Source organism: Arvicola amphibius, chromosome 18, assembly GCF_903992535.2.
Source record: "Arvicola amphibius chromosome 18, mArvAmp1.2, whole genome shotgun sequence".
Taxonomy (NCBI): Eukaryota; Metazoa; Chordata; class Mammalia; order Rodentia; family Cricetidae; genus Arvicola; species Arvicola amphibius.
Window position 1 is genome coordinate 27,773,437 of NC_052064.1, and position 22,360 is coordinate 27,795,796.

General features: G+C 46.7%; 2 protein-coding genes across 2 annotated transcripts in view; both read right to left on the bottom strand.

Moving 5' to 3' along the window:
* Dnah7 (dynein axonemal heavy chain 7) overlaps positions 1-22,360 on the bottom strand; it is a 218,972-nt gene that overhangs the window by 10,248 nt on the left and 186,364 nt on the right. The window contains exons 60-64 of the mRNA XM_038315400.1: positions 21,403-21,540; positions 17,241-17,471; positions 14,108-14,260; positions 12,614-12,791; positions 6,294-6,397 (exon numbers count right to left, since the gene is read on the bottom strand). Of these exons, the coding sequence (XP_038171328.1) occupies positions 6,294-6,397; positions 12,614-12,791; positions 14,108-14,260; positions 17,241-17,471; positions 21,403-21,540 (804 nt within the window). The remainder of the gene's footprint in view (positions 1-6,293; positions 6,398-12,613; positions 12,792-14,107; positions 14,261-17,240; positions 17,472-21,402; positions 21,541-22,360) is intronic.
* LOC119803919 (prohibitin-like) lies at positions 8,378-9,391 on the bottom strand. Its single transcript, XM_038315401.2, has one exon. The coding sequence runs from the start codon at positions 9,336-9,338 to the stop codon at positions 8,520-8,522; it is 819 nt and encodes a 272-aa protein (XP_038171329.1). The 5' UTR covers positions 9,339-9,391; the 3' UTR covers positions 8,378-8,519.

The window sequence follows — 22,360 nt, forward strand, 5'->3', positions numbered from 1 at the left end:
GAGAGAACCTATTACAGCCATCACTTTAGCTATTATTTTGGGATTAGGAGCCACAGGTGCAGGAACAGGGATAGCCTCTCTTATCACCTCCCAACAGCAATATGCCCAACTCAGTTTGGCGGTGGACAGAGACATCCAGGAATTACAAAAGGGCCTGGAGAACCTAAAGGACTCATTAGTCTCTCTGTCAGAGGTGGTTCTGCAGAATAGACGAGGCCTTGATCTTGTTTTTCTTAAAGAAGGGGGACTTTGTGTCGCCCTTAAAGAAGAATGTTGCTTTTATTCAGATAAAACAGGCCTAGTACAGGATAGCATACAAAAGGTAAAAAACAGTTTAGAAGAAAGAAAAAGAAACAGAGAAAAACAGGAATCTTGGTATCAAAACTGGTTTTCTACCTCCCCCTGGTTATCCACACTCTTGCCCAGTTTGTTGGGCCCTCTTTTGGGACTATTATTGCTTTTATCCTTTGGCCCATGGGCCTTTTCAAAACTAACCCGCTTTATTAAGACCCAGGTTGACGAAATAACAAAAGATTCCGTTGCTGTTCATTATCATCGCCTAAATACTCGTGGCTCCACGGAGGACCTCAGAACTTCGGAGACAGAACGACCTGCAGCTGCTCTTCAATTTTCTACCCTTGTTACAGACCCCAAACCCGTTAGACCTTGGAATCCCTGGAAAAAAATTTTTGGCAAGCAGCACTCGTAATCTTATATTGGAGTAGGCACTTAGGAAGGAGTTTATACCATAGGTCAGACTAAAAGGTGAATACTGGGTTTGGAAGGTGCCCTTTCTTCTTGTCCAGAGATGGAGTCATTGGTGTCCAAATTACATCTTTTGTACCTTTTGTTTTAGAAGCTCCTCGCAGTCTTTTCATTAATATCCATGCAGAGGCCCAATGACGGGAATATTGTGGAGCCCTCCCCTGAACAGCACATCATACAGAGGCCGTACAGGCCGGCTCAACATGGCATGATGTCAGGGGATGAGGATTGCCCTCCACATAGCCTAAGACAGGGACCCTGCAGTCAAAGACCTGCTTACTTTGGTCTTGCTAGATACCTTTTTGAGGAGCTTCAAGGACGGGCATCTGATGGCGGGACCGCCCCCAACCTAAGACAGGGCCCTGGGAACCCTATGACGGGTAATGGGGAGAAAAACCTGGTCCCCACTCGACCTAAGACAAGAGCCCTCATCACAGGCCATCATTAAGGGCCAAAAAATAATTAATACTACCCATAAGACACCCCTCTGTTCCCAGGAGAGGATAGGAGACTCCACTCGAGAGAAGGGTCCTCCTTGCCCCAGTCCCTTCTCCTATAGGTCTGACTATGTGGTTAGATTCTGACCAGTGCTCTCCCCTTATTAGCTGCCTTCCTTAATAAAAGCAAGGGGGATTTGTCAGGGACCATTTTCCTAAGGATAGATTTGTCAGGGAACATCGTCCTGACAGGGATAGCAGAGGTCATTGTCCTAAGGATGTTTACAGAGAACCCACCCCTCATCCCACTATCTTGAGAGCTATCCGTTAACGGAACCCACCCCTTACTCCAATGCTAATGGATCACATCTGTTAAGGGAACCCACCCCTTACTCCAATGTTAATGAATCACATGCTTCAGCTTACTCCAGGTGCTGGCTGATGACCTTCAGTTACCCCAGCAGAGTTCCTGCCTGCCCCTACCTCCACCCCATTCAAGGGTATATAAGCTGTAACTTTCACCCCAATAAACGGAGACCTTGACAATAGAATCTTGCTTGGTCTCCTTCCTCTTTTACAGCTCATGTCTTGCAGGTTAGCGCCCCTTCAGAGGACCCTGAATAGCTGACCCTGCCAAGCGGGGGTTACAGATAAGATCATCTCTTAGAGTCAAAGGAAATGCAGCCACGTGTCTCCAAACCAGACTTAAGCCGATATATCAAAAATAGTGGTCTTTCAGAATCTCATACTCATAAAAGTTAATGAAAGAGAACGAGACGGAATGAAAAGATTACAGGATCTTGGAAGCACCACTCACAGAGCAAATGACTGCATAACTGGCATACTTGAAGGAGAAAAAAATAAAGACTGAGGGTACAGAAAACCTATTCAATAAAATAAGAGCAGGAAGCTGCCCTAGTCTGAAAAACACATGTATTCATAGATAGGAAGTCTTAGATCCCCAAAAGTCATGGCCAGAAAAGATTCTCGTAACACATAGTTGAAAGGCCAAAAGTATGGTACAAAGGAGGGGTGTGTGTGTGTATTGTGTGCCCATCTGTGCAGCTGTGCATGCCTAGAAGGGCCAAAAGGACATTAGAGAGCTTCCTCTATCGTGCCCCAATTTGGTTTTTGAAGTACGAGCTGTCATTTGGTCTTGAATCTTACTGCAGGCTGGCTAGCAAGCTCCTGGGTCTGTCTGTCTCCCTCCCCCAACATGGTTGCAGGTGTGTGCCATACCTGGGGCTTTACCTAGGTGCTAGGATTTGACCTCAGGTCTTCTTGCTTTTCAGTACAGCAAGTACTCTGACCCATGAAACTATCTCATCATACCCAGAGGTAGTTTTACAAACTACAAGAGGAGAACACCAAATCACACTGAAGGGAAGCCCTAGAATTCTCAGCAGAAACCTAACAGTCCAGGGAACATGAGATAACACATTTGAGTCTTGAGAGAAAAGGATATAAGTCAAGCTTCTTATATCCAGGAGGCTATACTTCAGTTATCAGAATCCTGTGAGGAGAATCCCTGGTGCTTCCTCTCCTCCCCCTGGTCCCCTGGCCTTTATTTACACCTGGGTCTTCTTTCTTCCCTTTTTCAAGGTTTGTTTCTTTTCTATTTTTTAAAGTCCTTGGTGACCTAATACACTATCTACTCTTCTTTCTTTGTGGTCCTCCACTCCCCCTCCATTGCCTATTCTCATCCCTCCACACTAAGCCCTGGTGAAGCCATTCTTCCCAGCAAGGCCTTCTTACCATGGTGTTCTTATTGTTCAACCCACCGAGTCTGTGGTTGCCTATATGGATCATGGGCCGCTCATCAGTGGCTATCTATACCACTGAAGAAAAGGACTCGCCCTGAGCCATCTCTATCATTGTCTAGAGAACCTGAGCCTGAGTGACCAGGAATTCTAGCTTAGTTTCTCCCTTGATTCTGTATGTTGTTAGGGAGTGCCTTCGTCCCTCTTCTTTCCATATGTGTTACTTCTGCGTGTAATATTGTTCACATGTGTACAAGCACACGCGCATGTGCAGCTGTGTCCACGTCTGCACGTGTGTCCATGCCTGAGGCTGATGTCTGAACTCTCGGTGACTATTTCAGTTTATTTTTGAGATGGGGTCTGTCAGTCAAACACGGAGCTCCCGGATAAACTAGTGGCAGTTCCTCGCAGAACTAGAAACACCTGAAGTTCCTTTGAGAGACCAGGTGGCCCGGAAAAAGCAGTGAAACGGGAAGCAAGAGCAGCAAAGCTGAGGCCTCACGCCCGCTGCTTCAGAGCATGCATGCTACAGAAGCAGATTAAGGACAGCAGCGTGGCATTCACACGGATGGCACAGAGCAGGGAAACAGAATGGAAAAACCAGATTCCCCACGCATCGGCAGCCACCTGACCTTGACGAAAGTGCCAAAATGTATGTCAAAGACCATTTCTTTAGAAGACTGTTTTCTTTTCTGTTTGTTTTGTTTTTAAAGACAGGGTTTCTCTGTGTAGCCTTGGCTATCCTAGAACTTTCTCTGTAGACCATGCCGGCCTTGAACTCACAGAGAACTGCTTGCCTCTGCCTCCTGAGTCCTGGGATTAAAGGTACGTGCTACCACCACCTGATTAGAAAGCCCATTTTCTTAGTGTAAGTTAGTGCTCTGTAAAATCATACGGAAGTTCTTTTAAAAAGTAAAATGGGACTACTGTATGATCCAGCTAGACCACTCTCAGGTGTATATCCAAAGTAATGCAGTCAGCATGAAAAAACGATTGCATGCCCAAGTTTGTTGCAACACTGTACAATATAGCTAGAATAGGGAAATACGACATATATACACACACACATATATATATAATGTGTATGTGTGCATGTATATATATGCAATAGATAGATGAAGACAGATATGTTATATGTGTGTGTGTATATGCAAGAGATGAAGATAGATGATAGACAGATTAGATAGATAGATAGATATAGATAGGTGATTGATAGATAGATAGATGATAGATAGATAGATATAGATAGATGATAGATAGATAGATAGATAGATAGATAGATAGATAGATAGATAGATAGATAGATGTCATAAATAATAATGAAATCATTCATAGCAAAGCACTTGTTGGAACCAGAGAATACCAGGTTAAGTGAGATCAGGCAGATGTGGAGAGACTCTCTGGTACATTCTCCATTACATGCAGAAACAAGAGAAGCAACACGGACATTGGATATAAACAGAACAGAGGTGCCTAAGGATCAGAGATGGTGTCTCTGAGAGAGGGGACAAGAGCAAAAGGAAAGCAGATGACGTGTCAAGGTACAATATACAGATGTAATATATGGATGTACAGAAACACCACAGTGAATCCCAATGTCTGGATTCTATGTGTTAACAATTACAGTCTTCCCCAGTTCTCAAAGCAGTTGTGCAAAACACAGTTTTCTCTCTTAAATAAAAATGCAGCACAGTTCCATTCCTCTATGAGCTACAATTCACCCGTGTTCTTTTCAGTCATTAGGCAAGTTTCCAGAATATGAACATGCAATTTACTGTAGAACACAGCCAGTCTTCAGAACAAGGCCAGCTGACCTTTGACTTATAAGGGCAAAGAACAAACTATAACCATAAGCATCTTTTAGACTCTGACCTAATTAATTTATCTCCTAGTAATGAGTACTCCTTGAGGTGAATGACTTGACCTCCCCCTGTTCAGAACCCTCCATTAGGGTCCTCAGGTCAAAACAGGATCACACGAAGAAGCCAGTGACTGAGACCCAGGGGCGCCCACCCCTCTCAAATCACTGTGGAATCTGTATTATGGAGGGGGCAAGCTGGTTGTGCGGCTTCACTATAACATAGCTCTCAAAACACTTTCGACTTGGATGTACTTCATTTTAAGCAGAGAAGAGAGTTTTCTAATGAGAATTTTTATTTTGCATTGACTTCTTTGTCTAGAAGAATTGTTATCCATTTGTACATATGCTCCTCCCACTTCCTGCGAGCTAATTAAAAATGTCCTCATAAGAGAAAAGAATTGCAACCTCAGCCAACTCCTGAAACAGCCAATATTTCACTTTGGGAGCCTCATGTCCTAAACCTTCTCTGCCCAGAGTATTTTGGTAACACACAGAGGCGGATCTGGACGGACCTCTCAGGTTTGGAGCAGCCCCAGCCTTTGCAGCTGCTCTGGTGACCTTTTACCTGTGTCTAAGCAGCTTACAGAATCCTACAATGCGTGTGACTCCCATAGCCTATGTTTTATCCCAGCATCCTGGATGTGCTCTTCCAATTGCGTAAAAATCTATTTTGCCATAATGCGGTTACACAAAGGAACAATCGCATGCCGGTGCTCCTCACCACCTATGAGTTCTTTGTAAGTTTCATGGGACACCAAAATTCATTTCTCATCCTAGAAGCATCCCTGGCAGAGCCTTTGTGGTCATCAGCTGACGTGGGCTTTGGGTTGTCTCTATCCCGTACTTCATCATGGCTGTGGCTGAACCAGAGAAGCCCTGCTCGCTTACTTCAGCTCTCCCAACTGTAAAGAACTATGTTCTTCACGGTCTACTTAACGCCCCGTTAGAAGCATTCTTGTGTTGGTTTGTTGGCGTTCCATTCTTTAAAATAACTCACTGGCAAGAGGCTACAGGACAGCGCAAGGTTCCTGTGTGCAAGAAGGCTGAGGGATGAGCAGCCAGCAAGAATCACAGTGCTACTGACCATGGCACATGAGTCAGGCAACCAGTCAACAGTGTATAGCGAATGAGCTCCCTTTAGACAGAACAGTGTATAGAGAATGAGCTCCCTTTAAACAGAACAGTGTATAGAGAATGAGCTCCCTTTAAACAGAACAGTGTATAGCAAATGAGTTCCCTTTAGACAGACAGGGTATAGCGAATGAGTTCCCTTTAGACAGAACACTACACTAGCATATGTATCACTTAACCAGCAACAATTCTGAGATGCAGAACCTCAGTCCAGAATCTCACTTAGAGCAAATCGACTCAATAATTCAGCACTGGGAGCAGCTTCACAGAACGAGAACAGACTGTATGCGCGTACATCCATAGGCAGAGGCCCGTGTATGGCCCTTAGCAAATACTAACCACGGGAACTGTGTCATAGAGAACTTTAGGATGCGATTCTGCAAGCTTCTTGATCTTCCTGTTCCAGGAAGCCCCATCTAGGAACAACCCGTGGATGTAGACACCTAAGTAACAAAGAAATTTTCAATGTTAATGCTCAAAGATGCGTGCAGACTGAGTTCCAAACCTGAAATTGCTTTTCGGGGAAACCAGACCCATGGTGGCAGGCATAGATTCTCTGGTTCCCTCCTCGCTACCTCCATTTCCACTAGGCAGTACTTTCCAGTAACGGCAGAATCACCTAGATGTAGCTAGCAATTCAGGTAATAGGAATCTAGGCAGTATGCCTGGAATTCCCGACACGAAAGACTCAATGAACTCACGGTGGCTTCCTGCATTCAGTGTGAGGTCTAGTTATTGATTGCTGAGTTATTTACCTTTGGAGACAATGTCTCAGGATAGCCAAACTGGCCATAAACTCTCCATGCTCCTGCCTCAGCGTCCCAAGTGCTAGTGTTACAGGTGTGTCAGCACACTGAACACCTTGGCTCTGTCTTACTCTCAGGCACACACAGAAACCCTGGCTTGTAAAGTCAGAAAACAAGAAGTAGACACATCTTACAGGTATAAAAGGAGAAAGGCTGAGGCGGGGCAGAGGAAATTCAGGTTCCAGCCTCAGCTACACTCAGTGTGGTGACCCTCCTCCCGGGATCCTGTGAGAAAGGGAAAATTCCATCCTCCCAGGCCATTCTGTGGAGTCTCATTTTTGCTCAGGTAATTTAGGAAGTGGGATGAAATAAGCTGGCATGGCAAATACCCAGCATGTATAGTAGCACATTTTTGCATTAAAAATGTACAAGTATGTTTATGTACGTACAAAATAAATTTCATAACAACAAATATCTATCCTTACCGTTATGCTGGGGTGGCCACGTGGATAGTAGGGATTTGCTGAGCTGATAGCCTCTCTTTACAGAGCAGTTTTGGAACACCAAGTAATCTGCACTGATTTATTACATAAATTGTGTTTTACGTGCTACTCCCCCAGTAGGTAACTCTGAATTTTTGGTGCCTGGTAATCTCGATTTCCCCCAGAGCTCACTTAGTAACAGGTGGATGCTGACCGGGCACAGAACAGGACTCTGTAGAAGCTCAGTGTATCCAGTTCCACAGTGTGAGTGTGGAAATTTAGCTAGTTCAAAAACTTCACACAGCGCTTTCGTAACTTAAATCTTTCAGCTGGCTCCAGTTCCACTCAGACATCAGCCGGGATGGCCCTTTCTGTCGTGCACAAGACTGGCATTGAGAAAGGTTAGGGGGAAGAACTCTGGGCTCCGGAATGAAGAGTTAACCACAACCTCATCACACTTTCCATGGTTTTAAGCTGGTTTTAAGCTTCTTCCTGGCGCGCTCAGGACAGTAGGCTGAGAAGAGAGCGATTGAGTGTGGGGCCAGGTGGGCTGCATTTAAATCTTATCTTGAGTCCTTGGGGAAGCTATCGGCCTCTCTGAAGTGAGGGGCAGTTGGACCGCGTTCCCCCTGCCCAGCTCCCGGTCACCGGCTAGCTTATACCCCGAAATAACAACACACAAATTGTATTCTTTTAAATACTGCCTGGCCCATTATTTTCAGCCTCTTACTCACATCTTGACTAACCCATATCGAATAATTTGTGTAACACCATGAATGGTGTCTTACCCGGAAAGATTCAGCACCTCTGACCTGGCTGCTGGCTTCATCGCATCTCTCTCTGAGGAGAGGCACGGCAGTCTCACTTAGGAGAGGCGAGGCATCTGACTGAGCCCTCTACCTCACTTCCTTTTTCCTGTTCTGTCTACTCCGCCCACCTAAATGTTGGCCAATCAAATGGGTCAGGCAGTTTCTTTATTAGCCAATGGGAATCCTCCATCAGGCCTCCCTGAGCCCGGGGTGTCTTTGCTGTAGGGTTCCTGCAGAGTATAAAGGCTGGGCAGTTTCTGTGGCACAGACGTGGAACAGAGCAACGCCACACTGGGCATGAGGCTCTTTCTTTTCCTCTAAGCTCTCTGGCTCCTCTCCCCTGTATTTTCTTTTTTTTTTTTTTTTTTTTGGTAATTACAGATCTGAAGTGATTCTGCTTTTATTTCCTTCACGTTAAGCCAATCATGGAATTTCACAGTGATTGCTGGGGTGGGGCAGAAGGAAAGTGTATTCAGAATGACGGAGGCCACGGCCTGGTTGGCCTGAGAAGGTGCAAGCAGGGGGGCCTCACTGGGGAAGCTGGAGGAGCACCGACTGCCCCGCTTGCAGGTAGGTGATGTTCCAAGAGCGGGAGAGCTGGTAAGCAATGTCCTCAGCTGCTTCCAGCTTCCGCAGCTCAATCAGTCCATCGCCTGCCGTGGCCAGGGAGTTGGCGATCAGCTCGGCTGCCTTGGAGTCGCCCTCAGCAGAGATGATGGCTGCCTTCTTCTGCTGCTCAGCCTTTTCCACCACAAATCTGGCCCTCTCCGCTTCCTGCTGAGCCACCTGTTTGGCTTCCACTGCTTCTGTGAACTCCTTCCCGAAGGTCAGATGTGTCAAGGACACATCATCCAGGATGAGCCCAAATGTTGCTGCTCTCTCTGTGAGGTCATCGCTCACCTGCCGGGAGACCAGCTCTCTCTGGGTGATCAATTCTCCAGCATCAAAGTGAGCCACCACTGACTTGAGGACCTCTGTAGTGATGGAAGGCAGCACCCGCTCATCATAGTCCTCGCCGATGCTGGTGTAGATACGAGGGAGCTGGCTGGCCACCGGCCGGAAGAGGATCCGTAGTGTGATGTTGACGTTCTGCAAATCTTTGCTACCAGTGATGACTGGTACATTCCGTGGTCGCGAGCGGCAGTCAAAGATAATTGGTTTCTGTACCCAAGGGATGAGAAAGTGAGTCCCTTCCCCTACCACAACGTCCTGTACTCCACGGAATCGGTCAAAGATGACAGCTCTGTGCCCGGCATCCACATTATACAAGGCGGAGTTCACCACGCCTCCTGCCACTGCTAAAGCCAGGCCGAACTTTCCGATGGACTCAAACACTTTGGCAGCCATGATTCCTTCTGTGCACCCACTCACACCTGCTTCCACTCTGACCTCCACATGAATTCCCCCCCCTGTATTTTCTTTAGAACAAATATCTCTCCTTCCTGGCATGTTCCTCAACCTGTCTAGATGAACCGAATTTTATGAGAACAGGGGTTCAGATTATTATTTTTTTTTACAGTAGTAACCTGTGTGATGGGATTGTTTCATAAGCTTACATAGCAAAGGAAATAGCAAGTGAAACAACAAACCAAGGAGCTGCTAAGCTTCTGAGATTCAGCAATGAGCACAGTAGTAACAAACCACTAATTTCAAATGTATTACTAACAAGGGGACTCCAAACGCTGGTTAGATTCAGGGCGTGTGTGGGCACCTGCTCCTGGGGGAGGTATGGACAGGTATAACACAGCATGCGTGCCATTGGTCTGCTTCCCTGTGTGCTCAGTGTCCCTAAAGACATTCCTGTGGTGAAATATCGGAATAAGGGGTGGTGTCCAATCTTGGGCTATCTTCCAGAACATGCAGTGAGCTTCAGCTCCATGCTGTTTGGGGACTTCCACAGCAGCCTTTGAGGATCCGGTGCTGCCGGAGACTGAGGAGGGAAGGGTGAAGCCAGACAGGGTGACACTCTGTGTTGGCATCGTCACAGGAAAGACAATGAAAGGGAACCCGTGAGTCGCGGTGGAATGGGCCGGCGTTGCCTAAGAAGAGCGAGCAAGAAAAGGAAGACAAGATGAGAAACTGGCACGGAGGGCCAGGCAAAGGGGAGCAGTGGCAAGTGCAGGGGAGAGGGAATGGATTGTGTGTGAGGAAGGAGCGGGGAGAGTCACACGGTCCTGCCTGCATGCTGGCATTATTTACTGAAATTAATTATATGCTCTGTGTATCTAGGGGATACAAAAGTAGAGATGGCATGTTGGTAATTATTGGGGCAGCCTTCTGGACCACAGAGGAAGCATCTTGCAAGGAGCTATTCAAAGACATAAAAATGGATTAGGTCACCTGGGAAGAGGATGGCTTAGTAAACAGAAACTGTTCAAGGCCTTTGTCCTCGGAGACTCCTGCAGCTGAAGGGGCATAGGCAGCGTGAATCATAAATCCAGACAACAAGAAAAAGAAAACCAGTGGACCATGTCCTCAAAACAAAAGGAGGAGAGTGTGTCTGGGAAGATAATCATGGCAAAAGAAATTGCTAAGAAGCTGATAGGAAGACAAAGGGGGATTCAGCTGGATCTGTCAACATGGACACCCTCAGTAACTCTGAGGAGAATGAGCATCTTTGGAGAGCAGAGGATGAAAAGCAGAAGATGCATAGCCGAGAACTCAGATCTCACGCAAGGCCAGGCTTCTGAGATGTTTTGCTGGTAGAAAGGACAGGATCAGGGCAGGACCGCAGTGGGTATCAAGACAATGGAAAAGTTCATCGATTGCTTCTAAGACTAGAAATGCCAGAGCAAATGTGTGGTTAGGGAACTCCCTACCTCTGGGTCTGTGGATTCTGGAAATCAAGGCTCTGTAGGAGGAAGGGAAGGAGGTCTGGATTCCCAGGAGGTACAGATGTGCACAGGTTCACAAATTTGGTGGTGCTAACAGACGTTTCTTAGCCTCCTAACGCTTGCAAGGATGCAGTGAGAGAGGGCGGCATTGTGCGGCGAGAGCGCACACGTTCGTCTTGGGCGCGAGAAGGCAAGTTTCCCAGAGCGCATCAGAAGGACAGCGTCACAGCACCAAAACCTTGAGCAATGGGACATCTGGCCGGACGTGAAGGCACTTGGCACAGTAAGGTGAGGCGAGGCGATTATCAGGCCCTGCTGGGACCGCATCTACCGGTCAATGTGTCACACGTGAACAGACACGGCCACAAAAGCCTACGTTGGTCTAGTTGACAGCAGTGCCTGCCAGTGTGGACCAGTGATGACGGGGAAGCAGAGCGGCCTGTGACACATTGGTTGAGACAGGGTATTTAAGAGTCACTGAAAGACTGATACTATTCATTTACAGTCAGTGCCGTTTGGGGAAAATTTAGTCCTTTTTGACTTCTTTTTGCTTTTCAAAGGGAATATTTATTTGAAGTGGTGGCCTTGTCCACTGAATTCCCATTTTGTTTATTTTGTGTTTATGTATGCTTATCACTATTTATTTTGCATGTGTGAGTGTATGCGTGCATGCCAAGGCACACGTGGAAGTTGGAAGAGAGCTTGTGGGATTCAGTTCTTTGCACTGTGTGGACAACGAGCACTGAATTTGGGTTGTCAGGTGTGGCAAAACGAACCCTTTCTCACCGAACCATCTTGCTGGCCACCACTAAATTTACAATAAAACATCACAGCATCATAAAGTATTTAAAAGACAACAATCAGGAAACAGAATGTCTCTTCATAATCACCCTCCCAGCCTTCAAGTGTTTCCAGGTCCTCAACCCTCTGGGAAGAGGGATTGCGGCTCAAGCCTGAGAACCTGGGATGGGAACCCAGCATCCATGCCAAAAGCCAGGTGTGGCTAATGTGTGTGCCTAATAATCCCAGCGCTCTGGGGGTGGAGACGAGAAGCTCCCTGGGGCTTCCGGGAGGTCACCCTAGCACCAGGTCAGTGAGAGAGCCTGCCTCAGAAGAAAGGTGAAGAACGAGGAGCAGACCGTCCATCATCCTCTGGTCTCCAGAAGCATTTCCAACAAGTGTGTGCTTAGACCTTACTCACAATACCCTCCTCCCGCTGTCTCTGTCTGTCTCTCTCTAACGCGCGCGCACACACACACACACACACACACACACACGCACGCACACACACACGTACACACACACGCACGCACACACATGCACACGCACACGCACACACACACACACACACAATGTTATCGTTAGCTGTAAGTATCAGAATAATATATAAACAGTAGTGGATATATATATATATATATATATATATATATATATATCAGGGATTTTTCAATGGGCGTGGTCGTCAAGAGAGTCCTCCCTCTTGATTTGCCCAAGGCCAACACAAAGTTAGGGATAATTAGTGTCCTGCTAATTTGATAATTCCTTTAACTACATATGGTTTCTAATTTTCTAAGTTTGAGAGGAAAGCATAGTACGGGGTGGGGAGGGGAGTGTACCTTTTATCCAGATTCATCTACTCAATTCATTGTCTTCCCTATTTGCTTTATGTTTTGTCTTAGGGTGTTACGTCCACGGCTGCTTTTAGACAGCTGGGAAGCTAAGCAGAACTGCTATGCCTTTGTCCACTGCACGGACAATGGGGCGGTCCCTTCCGTCAACAGCACTTACCGTCCTCGGGAGGATTTTTATATTCTTTGTCATCCATCACTTCGTAGTCGAACCCCAGAAGATCAATTGGAATGGTGAATTTTCTGGCGTAGTTCTGCTGGGCACCCGTTAGGAAGGCTTGTGTGAAGAAGAAGCCAGAAAGCCAGAAGGCGGGTGGAGGGCCGACTTCGTACCATTGCTAGGGTAGATCCAGACGACAGTGATTCAGCAAGACAGCCAAACGGATTTCCAGCACACTGCCAATGCAATGCATCTCCAAGCAAACTAGCAAACGCGACTCAGTGAATATCCAGGCACACTCCTGAGATCTCAAAACCTGACTCAACATTATCTCCATCACACCAGCTTGGCATCTGCAATGGATGAAGGCAGATGTCTGTGTTCTACTATCCAGTGGGTTCAGCCAAAGTCCTACACACTGTGAACTCAAACTCATTGTTACAGAGTGTTATCATGTTACCTAGATGAACAGATTTCCATGAAGTCTGGTCAAATGGTAATATTTTTATTTTTCTAATTAATTAGTTATTACTATGTGGTAGACTATTCTTTTGGAAGTTTTCCTTCCTACTTGACTCATCAAGAAATCTAACATACTAAGACACAGTACCACAAGTAGGGTGGTGAATGCGTACGGTCTTTGGAAGTACAATGGCACCTTAATTCTGTGTTTGTTTCATAGCTCTTGATGATGAGCTGTTGAATAACAAACCACAGAAGCATCTCTGAAGAAACGAATTCACCCCTCTACTCGAAAAGAAGCCGACAATTCAACCTTAGCTCTCGGGGCCATTTTGGTCCTTGAGTGTCTGACGCTGGTACCTCAGACAGACTGTACTAGGAAAATGGAGTTGCTCATTTGATCCCTGCAGAAACTTCCTTGGTGTCTGTGTTTTGTTCAATTCGTAGCTGAGGTAGTAGCGTAGGCTGACCTTGAACTTGTGACTCAGGCACGCAAGTGCTGGGATTGAATGTGTGAGTCCTGATGTTCAATTTTCCCACAGTTCCATGTCATAAACACAGTACCTATGCTTTTTCTTTTTAATTGCTTATTCTGGTGTATAGTGAAGCATCATCCTCAGGTAACTACCCACTCAACATACTCAGGAAAAGTAACCATTGAGGTTGCTGTCGTGGATTGGGAAGGCAGAGCTGGAAGGTTGCTGGGCAATGAAGAACCAGCCCCTCTCTTTGCAAGCTGGTTGGCTTCCTAAGATGCTTTGTTATAGGGTTTTGTCACAGAGAGTCAACATCCCGGATGTTTCTCTCTCCAAAGTCCGCCATTTACTTGAATGTCAGACATCACAAAGCCTTCTACTTAAGATGCAGCACACACACACACACACACACACACACACACACACACACACACACACACTACCCTGAACTATGCAGAACTGTAGAGAGCCTTTCTCCACTCACCCAGCATTCTCATGAAGAAAATGAAGCCAGAAGAGACTGGCTAGCTAGCCGTGCGCATATGGACGAACTCACCTGTAAGAACTTTAGTCTTGCGAGGAAGTCGTTCACGTAGCTGCCGAGCGGCTTGAGACTGGGGTAGGATTTGCCCATCCACATTCCTGGAATTTTGACGTTCAGAATGCTGCTGACCACCTCTTCCAGCTCTGTGGACATCACGACAAGCCCCTGAAACACAGCCGACCTCGGCGGGATCAGCACTGGCTGTCCTCCGCAGCCTCTTTGAAAGGCTACTTCACGCTGTCTTTGTTAATGAAAGTAAGGTTTCTTTGGATTTGTGAGGAAGGCTTACAGCTTTTTGGACCTTCCTTAGAAAAGGAGTAATGGTTTCTCTAGCCAAATTTTAGTTGAAAATCTTAACTCATACATGGCTACTTGGTAGCTACTGAATCATTACGACTCACCTTTCTTTTAATTTACCTGCTGGTTAAAGGCTCCTGGCCTACCTTTTTGTTGTTGTTTGTTTGTTTGCTCTTTGTTTTCCGAAACAGGGTTTCTCTGTGTCACAGTCCTGGCTGTCCTGGAACTAGCTCTTGTAGACCAGGCTGGCCTCAAACTAACAGAGATCCCCTTGCCTCTGCCTCTTGAGTGCTGGGATTAAAGGCACGTGCCAATACCACCTGACTCTAGGCTACCTTCTTAAAGTCACAGTCATGGATATAGAACTAGGAAGCTTATAGCAAATACTCAAAACGTCAAAACAGTCTGCAATCCAACTGTGAGTCCAGTTGCCCTGGTTCTGTTTTGCACACCCCACATGCAGATCCTGGAGCTCCAAGGCTCTTCACAACTCCTTTCTCAGAGAATCTGACAAGCAGCAACTTGGAAGAATTAGTCCTTGTTGTTACTGTTACCAATAAACTTTATTTATTTATTGCTTATTTGATCTTGTACTGGAGCCAGTTGTGATTGTCATTTCTGTTTTTCTTTTGCATCAAAAGCTAAAATACTGAACCAATCTGAAGATTTTGGAGAAAATTTGTTGGATTTAGCACGCATGATTGCACTTGCCTTTGGAAACGCCACTGAAGCAGCAGTGAAAGGTTTTATTGTTTAAAGGCACAAGCCCACGGAGACAAAACAGAACGGAGAAAGGGGCCGTGACAACGTAGTTCTGGAGTGTAAAACACGAAAGCGAGTGGCCGGCATAGCAGTCAGTCTTTCAGGGGACTCTGACTCAAGCCTAAGGTTTCACCTAAGCCGAGAAAGTGCTGCACCCCTGTGTATGTTCCCAGCCACTCAACAAGCTTCTAAATGCGGGCAGGATGAACGTGCTAAAAGACAAGGAGCTTGAGCTGGGTGGTGGTGGCGCACGCCTTTAATCCCAGCCCTCGGGAGGTAGAGGCAGGTGGACCTCTGAGTTCGAGGCCAGCCTGGTCTACAGAGTGAGTTCTAGAACAGCCAGGGCTACGCAGAGAAGAAACCCTGTCTCAAAATGACAATGGTAAAGGAATTTGAAACCTAGTTTACAAAACAAATTCTTAGGTCTCTTTCCCAAAGTTTCATCATCTGATGTGGGATTCCCCTCTGTATGCTGTGAATACCATTGGTTAATAAAGTAACTATATTATAATAGCCCGGAAGTTACACCCACCCTGGCCTCCCTCTTGGGCCTCAGGCATGCACTCAGCAGTGATCTCTTCACCGACTCGGGGAAGCACTTCGGAAAGACCCTCACACAGTTCCTGACTTTCTCCCTCAGACCTGCCCCTTCCTAGACCTCATCCTTGTTTAGGCTGCACATTTGGGAGTTGTCTCTGGATCCTCTTTGCTCATCCCTGCAAAGACTTTCAAGTATCCTAATGATACACAGACAGCCATTTCTCTTCACCTCAATGCTCCAGCCACGCTTGGCAGGGATTCCTCACCCAGATTCTCTATCACTGTTTCTCTAAAATCTTTTGGAGTAATCTTCAAAAGAAATGAAATATCACTATGGCCTGAAAACCCCTAATACCTCTGTATTTCAAAATAAAATTCAAGATCCAAGCCATGGCAGGCAAGGCCATTGTGCCCCGGTCATGGCCCCTCCTTCCACACACATCCGGGCTCATCTCATTCCTGCCCCATCACCCTCCTCCGGTGCTGATTGTCCACGCCATATTGGTACTGCTCTTGGCTTTGACTGTCGCTAAAATCGTCTGCCTAAATGTTCTTCCCTGAATAGTCCCGATGTTCCTCTTTAATGTCACTTAGGCCTTTGTCCTCAGAACGGTCTGCCCCAGCCTGTCTCAGACAACTCTGCTGACGTACCCTGTTTTATCTGTCTAAAGGATTTATCACTTAAAATTTATATATGGGTGGGCCTAGAGAGATGGCTCTGTGGTGAAGAGTGCTTACTGCTGGAGCCAAGGACAGGAGCTGGGACTCTAGCATCCACACAGGGCGGCTCACAGACATCTATAACTCCAGCTTCAAGGGATCTTACGTCCACTTCTGGCCTTTGTGGGCACCTGTATGCACGCACACACACATGCACACATGTGAGCACACACGAAAACACACACACGCATGCACACGCACACATGTGTGAGCACACACGAATTCACACACGCACGCACATGTGAGCACACACGAATATACACACAAATGCAAATAAAATAAATCTTTAAAAATTCTGTATGTAGCCGGGCGGTGGTGGCACACGCCTTTAATCCCAGCACTCGGGAGGCAGAGGCAGGCGGATCTCTGTGAGTTCGAGGCCAGCCTGGTCTACAAGAGCTAGTTCCAGGACAGGCTCTAAAAAAAAAAAAAAAAAAAAAAAAAAAAAAAAAAAAAAAAAAAGCTGCAGAGAAACCCTGTCTCGAAAAACCAAAAAAAAAAAAAAAAAAGGAAAAAGAAAAATTCTGTATGTATTTCTTTAATGTTTTATGCGTCTCCATTGCTAACTCAGAAACTTGTTCTCCTTATGGCTCAGCATGATGTCCCCTCAGCAGGACCTTCCCAGTACATGTGTTGTCTGTCACTTTCATATCTATTAACTGTTATGAACTGCTATTCCCAGAATTCTATACGCTAATCAAGAGCAGGGACACGTTTTCTACACTGAGGGTCAAACATTGCGCTTGCCAGCACCTGTAACTAATAACCATTTGCTGAGTTGGGGAAGGTGTGACGGTTAGTAATTCTTTCGCTCAGCTCCCCTTACCTTGATTGCCTTTTGGATATTAATGCATGATTCTCGTATGGTCACCAGCAGCTTATTGAAGCGCCCCATCTCTTGGACCAGGACAGTGTTCATGCTCTGGGTGTAGGTGGTGGGGTATCTCCTCATGGCGGACTCGATGTCGAAGTTGTTTGGGAGTTTGCCCAGGATGTCCCCGGCGACCTCGTTGACGACTTCATCTGACGACTTCGCTCCAGAACCTGAGGAGCGAGACTGAAGAATCCAGACTGTTAGGACGTCCTCATACAGGCCCGAGAAGAGCCGAGGGGAGAACCGCCGGGTAAATCTCACAAGGAATGGTCTAATCTCTGGATGACTCTTCTCCGCACAAGATTTATTGAAATGTAAGAGCCCCGGGGTATGATGCTCTGAGGGAAGATGACTGTGGCGCAGGAGGAGGAAGGAGCATGTGATATATTCAAAGGAGAAACAACCTCACCGTACCATTGGTACGTCCCACCACCTGGTGCCCACTGAGGCTCCACCGAGCAGCCGGGCAATGACGAACCTCAATGCCCACAGAGAGGGAATGAGACTGTCTTGCGAGAGAGAGCGTGCCACAAAATCTATTTGCCAATATCTGATGCACACCGGTTGCCAGAAACAGAGACACAGCTTTCTCCCTGAGCCTGTAGGGCAAAGAAAATAAGTTCGCCTCCTTGAGGCTCAGAGTTATGGAGAAAGGACAGGCATGGGTGATGACCACTGGAAACCGGGGAGGAGCATCCGATGTAATTTGTGCTCCGTGTGTTTCTAGTGCCATCTTGTAAATGAATCTATATTTTCTGGAAAATCTTTTAAAGAAATTCTGAGAACAAATATCCTCCCAAGGGTCCACAGGGGGAGAATAATCACTACTGGAATACAGTTGACCAGCTCACATTTTTCCAGTTCAGGAAAACCGAGTTAAGTCTCCCTTCCTAGATTACATTTTTCCTGGTTTCTTTATGATTAATATTAAACATTCCAGTCTGTGAACACCATCGTTTTTTCTTAGATTTATACCTATCTGTCACACACTATTAGAAGAGCTTACAAAATAAGACAATAAAACAATTAAGTGTTGGCAAGTTTTAATTGCCTGCTAGAAAAATAAAATTAAGAACTATGCCCATAAAATAATTAATTTTTACAGTCCTAAAGTATTTAGTTTACAACTGATATTTAAAACAATAGACGAAAAAAGATATTGAATGCTGGGCCCAGAGTAGTGAAATAATATTTTTTTTTACTCTACTTACAGAATAATTTGCCTTTTGTATTTTGACCTACATATAAAGTAGTATAAATGGATTTTCAAAAAAATCTTTCTATTTTCTAGCAAGAGCTTCCTAAATACAAGCCCTACAAAAATGACACAAAAGCCCAGGCGTGGACCCAACCAAAAAGATCAGAAAACTATTTCAGCAACTCAGCCACGCTCCTGACCACCCCCAGGTCACACAGCCGGTGCTCGAGAGCTTCAGAAAGCCGTGTGCAACTCCCGGGAAGCGTCGCGAGCTACAGTGTGCTGCTCACCTGTGACTGTTTAGCTGGGCTGGTCATTCCTGCTCCCTTATCTAGCGCTTCCACAAGTACCGGCCACAGCTGCCCAAGGTTCATCCTCTGCCTCCCCCCCCCCATGTTGGCCACTGAAGCTGAGGCCTTACAAGTGCAAGACACACACTATACCACTAAGCCGTGCCTCGGCCCCGCCCTCCCTCCCTTGTCAGCTATCTGTTCTGAAGCAAAGGAGAAGCTGGAGAAAGGGTTTGGCGGTTCAGCGGGCTTGCCGCTCTTGCAGAGGACTCGCGTTCAGTTTCCAGCTGGACATCTGACTCCATCCTGTGACCTCTGCAGGTACCACATAGACAAGCGCAGACACACACCAGAAACACATATTCAGAAGACAGGGTGCACGGCTCACTCACTTCCCAAGCAGGCCTTGAGTTTGAGATTCTCCTGCTTTGCCCCCCCCCCAAATGCCAGCATTACAAGTGTGAACCCCTCACCTGGTTGGGCTGTCTTGCTTTGATTGAGTAAAGATGGCTGTGACCGATTTCTAAAGAGACCTTGAAGAATTTAGCCTTTGCAGACAGCCTACAGCATGTTGATTTTTATAAGTTTCCTTCTTGAAATAGTGTGACCATCAAGCATAAATAAACAAAAGCTCTTCGCAAAAATTACACCCTCGACTCTAGCACCTTCCTCTTCCAATTTCCTCTGAGACATCTTAGCTAAGGACATCAGAGCCAAAGGCCTGTTATCATGAAATAGCCCACAGAGTCCTGCAGCTCGGGTCCTGACTGCTCACTCAAGGCCCGTTTCCTGCCCGTCACAAGAGCCACGCTCATAAAGCTGAGGCCACGGGTGTTGAAATAGGTTGTTTACCCACACACTGAGGAGATACCCTGGTGTATTCCAACATATTTGTTTGGGGTTGAGTTATTTTCCATTGGAATGAGCACCCTGCTCTGTGGGTTCTGTAATGTGACACACACCAGCAAGTCTAAATAAAGCCAGAGACACCGCAGTGATCCTGCCATCGGCCTATCCTGTATGACGAGCAGCTCTTCCTCCTCAGGACTGCCCCTGACTGACTCACACTGGCTCACGTACTTCCGTGTGTGTTCTGGCTTTCATGCCATCCACGCGTGAAATGGGCATACTCTCTGTCCTGTTTGCCTTACTAAAAAATGGCATACTAGCAGAAACTAGAGTGCAGGCTTCGTGGACAGGCCCATTTATGACAACACACCATGTCTTCCTCAGGCCTGGCCTTTTCAGCGTCTCGGATCTGACCCAGTCACAGACTCACAGGAGAGTACAAGACAGCAGCTTAGAACAGGCTCTGGAGCCAGGGCGGGCCTTGAAACTCGACTACCCAACTTTGGTCAAACTACTCAATCCTCTTGTGCCTCAGTTTCCTTTCTACGGAACAGGAACAGCAGTGGCCCTTCATTCCTTGGGTTGCCCCATGTACTACATGTTATATACAAAGCTCTCAAAGCAGTGCTAGTAAAGGGCCAGCACCTCAGGAACACGAACCATCACCGTTCCACTCTGAGAGGACATCAAAACACCCGAATTCAGCATGGGAAAATCGGCCCAAGTGAACCATTGTGCAGCCCTGGTTTATTAAAAGTTTCCTGAATCTCCACGGGAACTCTTAGCATCCAGTTTAATTTGTTTTCAAAAATGGAAAAGCACTCGGGAGGCAGAGGCAGGAGGATCTCTGTGAGTTCAAGGCCAGCCTGGTCTACAAGAGCTAGCTCCAGGACAGGCTCCAAAAACTACAGAGAAACCTTGTCTTGAAAGAGTGTGTGTGTGGGGGGGAACTCATCTCACTGGGCTCAGGATTAGCAATTGCTTAATGCACTGACTGCGGCCCACACTTTAGATTTAGATTTTCCTCCTCTACCCATCCTGGGCACATTTTCCCACCAGCAGGGCTGAGTGCCTTCCACCCGTCAACTGCTTATTTAAATTCATTTTATAACATTGCTATCATATACTTAAGTATTATGTTCCCTAATAAAATAGTGGGAAAGGAAACTTATGTAAACTAGGCGAAGTGGCCTGGGATATTAAATAAAGAGGGATCATAAAACAAGCAACTGCCGTTAAATCAGAAGGCGACTAGAAAGAAAAGCAGGCAAAACTGTTCACAGACCCCCGCTCCCAAACGGCTACGCGGGTATCTTTAAAATGATGGCTCCACCTAATAGAAATGAAGGGGATTCAACGCACGCTGTATTGGGGGCGAGGCTTAGGCACTAAAGCAAAACAAACTGGAGTTCCTAGAAGCCAGAGACCCGGACTCTCAGAAAGAGTGTATGTCTGACGGAAAGAAAGTGCCGGATGCCCACATTCTCTATGCTGAAGTCCATAATCAAGGGGTTATATGGGTCCCCTGCCCCCACTTTTCTTTGAGGGCTCCTTCACTTTGGTAGAGTTTGGTTAGGAGCCTTGGCTGGATGGGGGAGGAGGATGTGTGTGTGTGTGTGTGTGTGTGTGTGTGTGTGTGTGTGTGCGCGCGCGTGCGTGCGTGCGTGTGTGTGTGTGTGTGTGTGTGTGTGTGTGTGTGTGTGTGTGTGTGTGTTAGGGTTGGGGAGGGGATGGACAGATCCCTGCTGGCTCCGGCCTAGGGTGCCTCACAACACACCTGGGTAAGGAGTATATTATCAAACAGCAGCTGTGTCTCCGACTGATCTTTTGTGATGTCGGCATTGGCATTCATTCCAAAGATTTCCGGCGACGGGGTCAGCGGCAGGGTCTTCGTGTACTCGATGTAGCTTTTGTGCTGCAGAGACGGAACGGCGAAAAGCCGGGAGGTTAGATGTCAGTTACGAGGGAGGACTCGGCTCAGGGTCAATGCTTTTCAGTCCTTGAGCCATGCAGAGGACGAGCTTGTGGGACGGCATGCTGAATGCTTTTCCTCTCTTTCAGCTCAGCAAGGGCTCACAACAGTATGGGCAAATTCTGAGAGAAGAAGGTACTGCGCTATTCAACAAAAGTGCTTACTATTGTTATTGAAAGAAATTTATGGCAATAAAATTTAAAAACTTGTTTTACCAATGTCAACGGGAGATAGAAACTTGGGTAAGGATGGAGCATCAGTTCTGTGCGGGAGACCGGAACTTGCTTAGAACTGAGCACCTCTGCCCAGAGGCCCTGTGAGGATCGTCGGGAACTCAGAGGAGGCCCCTGGACATACACACCCCTTGCTAACATCTGACAAACTCATCTTTATTGCTCTTATTATCCCCAGCATCAGCCCTAGTAGGTGGAGTTATCAAGTGATTTTGTAGGTCTCCCATGCGTGTGGCCACGGGTCCAACCTCAGTGCATGTTATTGGACCGTAGGGATCAAATGAGCCAACTGAACTACACTGGAAAGCCTTTGGAAGAAACCGTGTGCTGTGTTATTATTCCAAAGGTGCATGGGGCTGAAAGGAAGAGCGGAAGCGAGCAGCGGCCGTGTTCCATCGTGGTTCTCCGCCTTCTGCTCTGGTGGTCTTTGACGGCTTCAATCAGACTTAATAAATCTGCTTTCTTGTTTGGGAAGGGATAAAGGAATGATACAATGCTATTGGATGCTGCAGCGAGATAGCGCAGCACTA

Excerpts from the sequence above, each read along its gene's own strand:
- LOC119803919 (XM_038315401.2), bottom strand. The coding sequence starts at position 9,338 with ATGGCTGCCAAAGTGTTTGAGTCCATCGGAAAGTTCGGCCTGGCTTTA.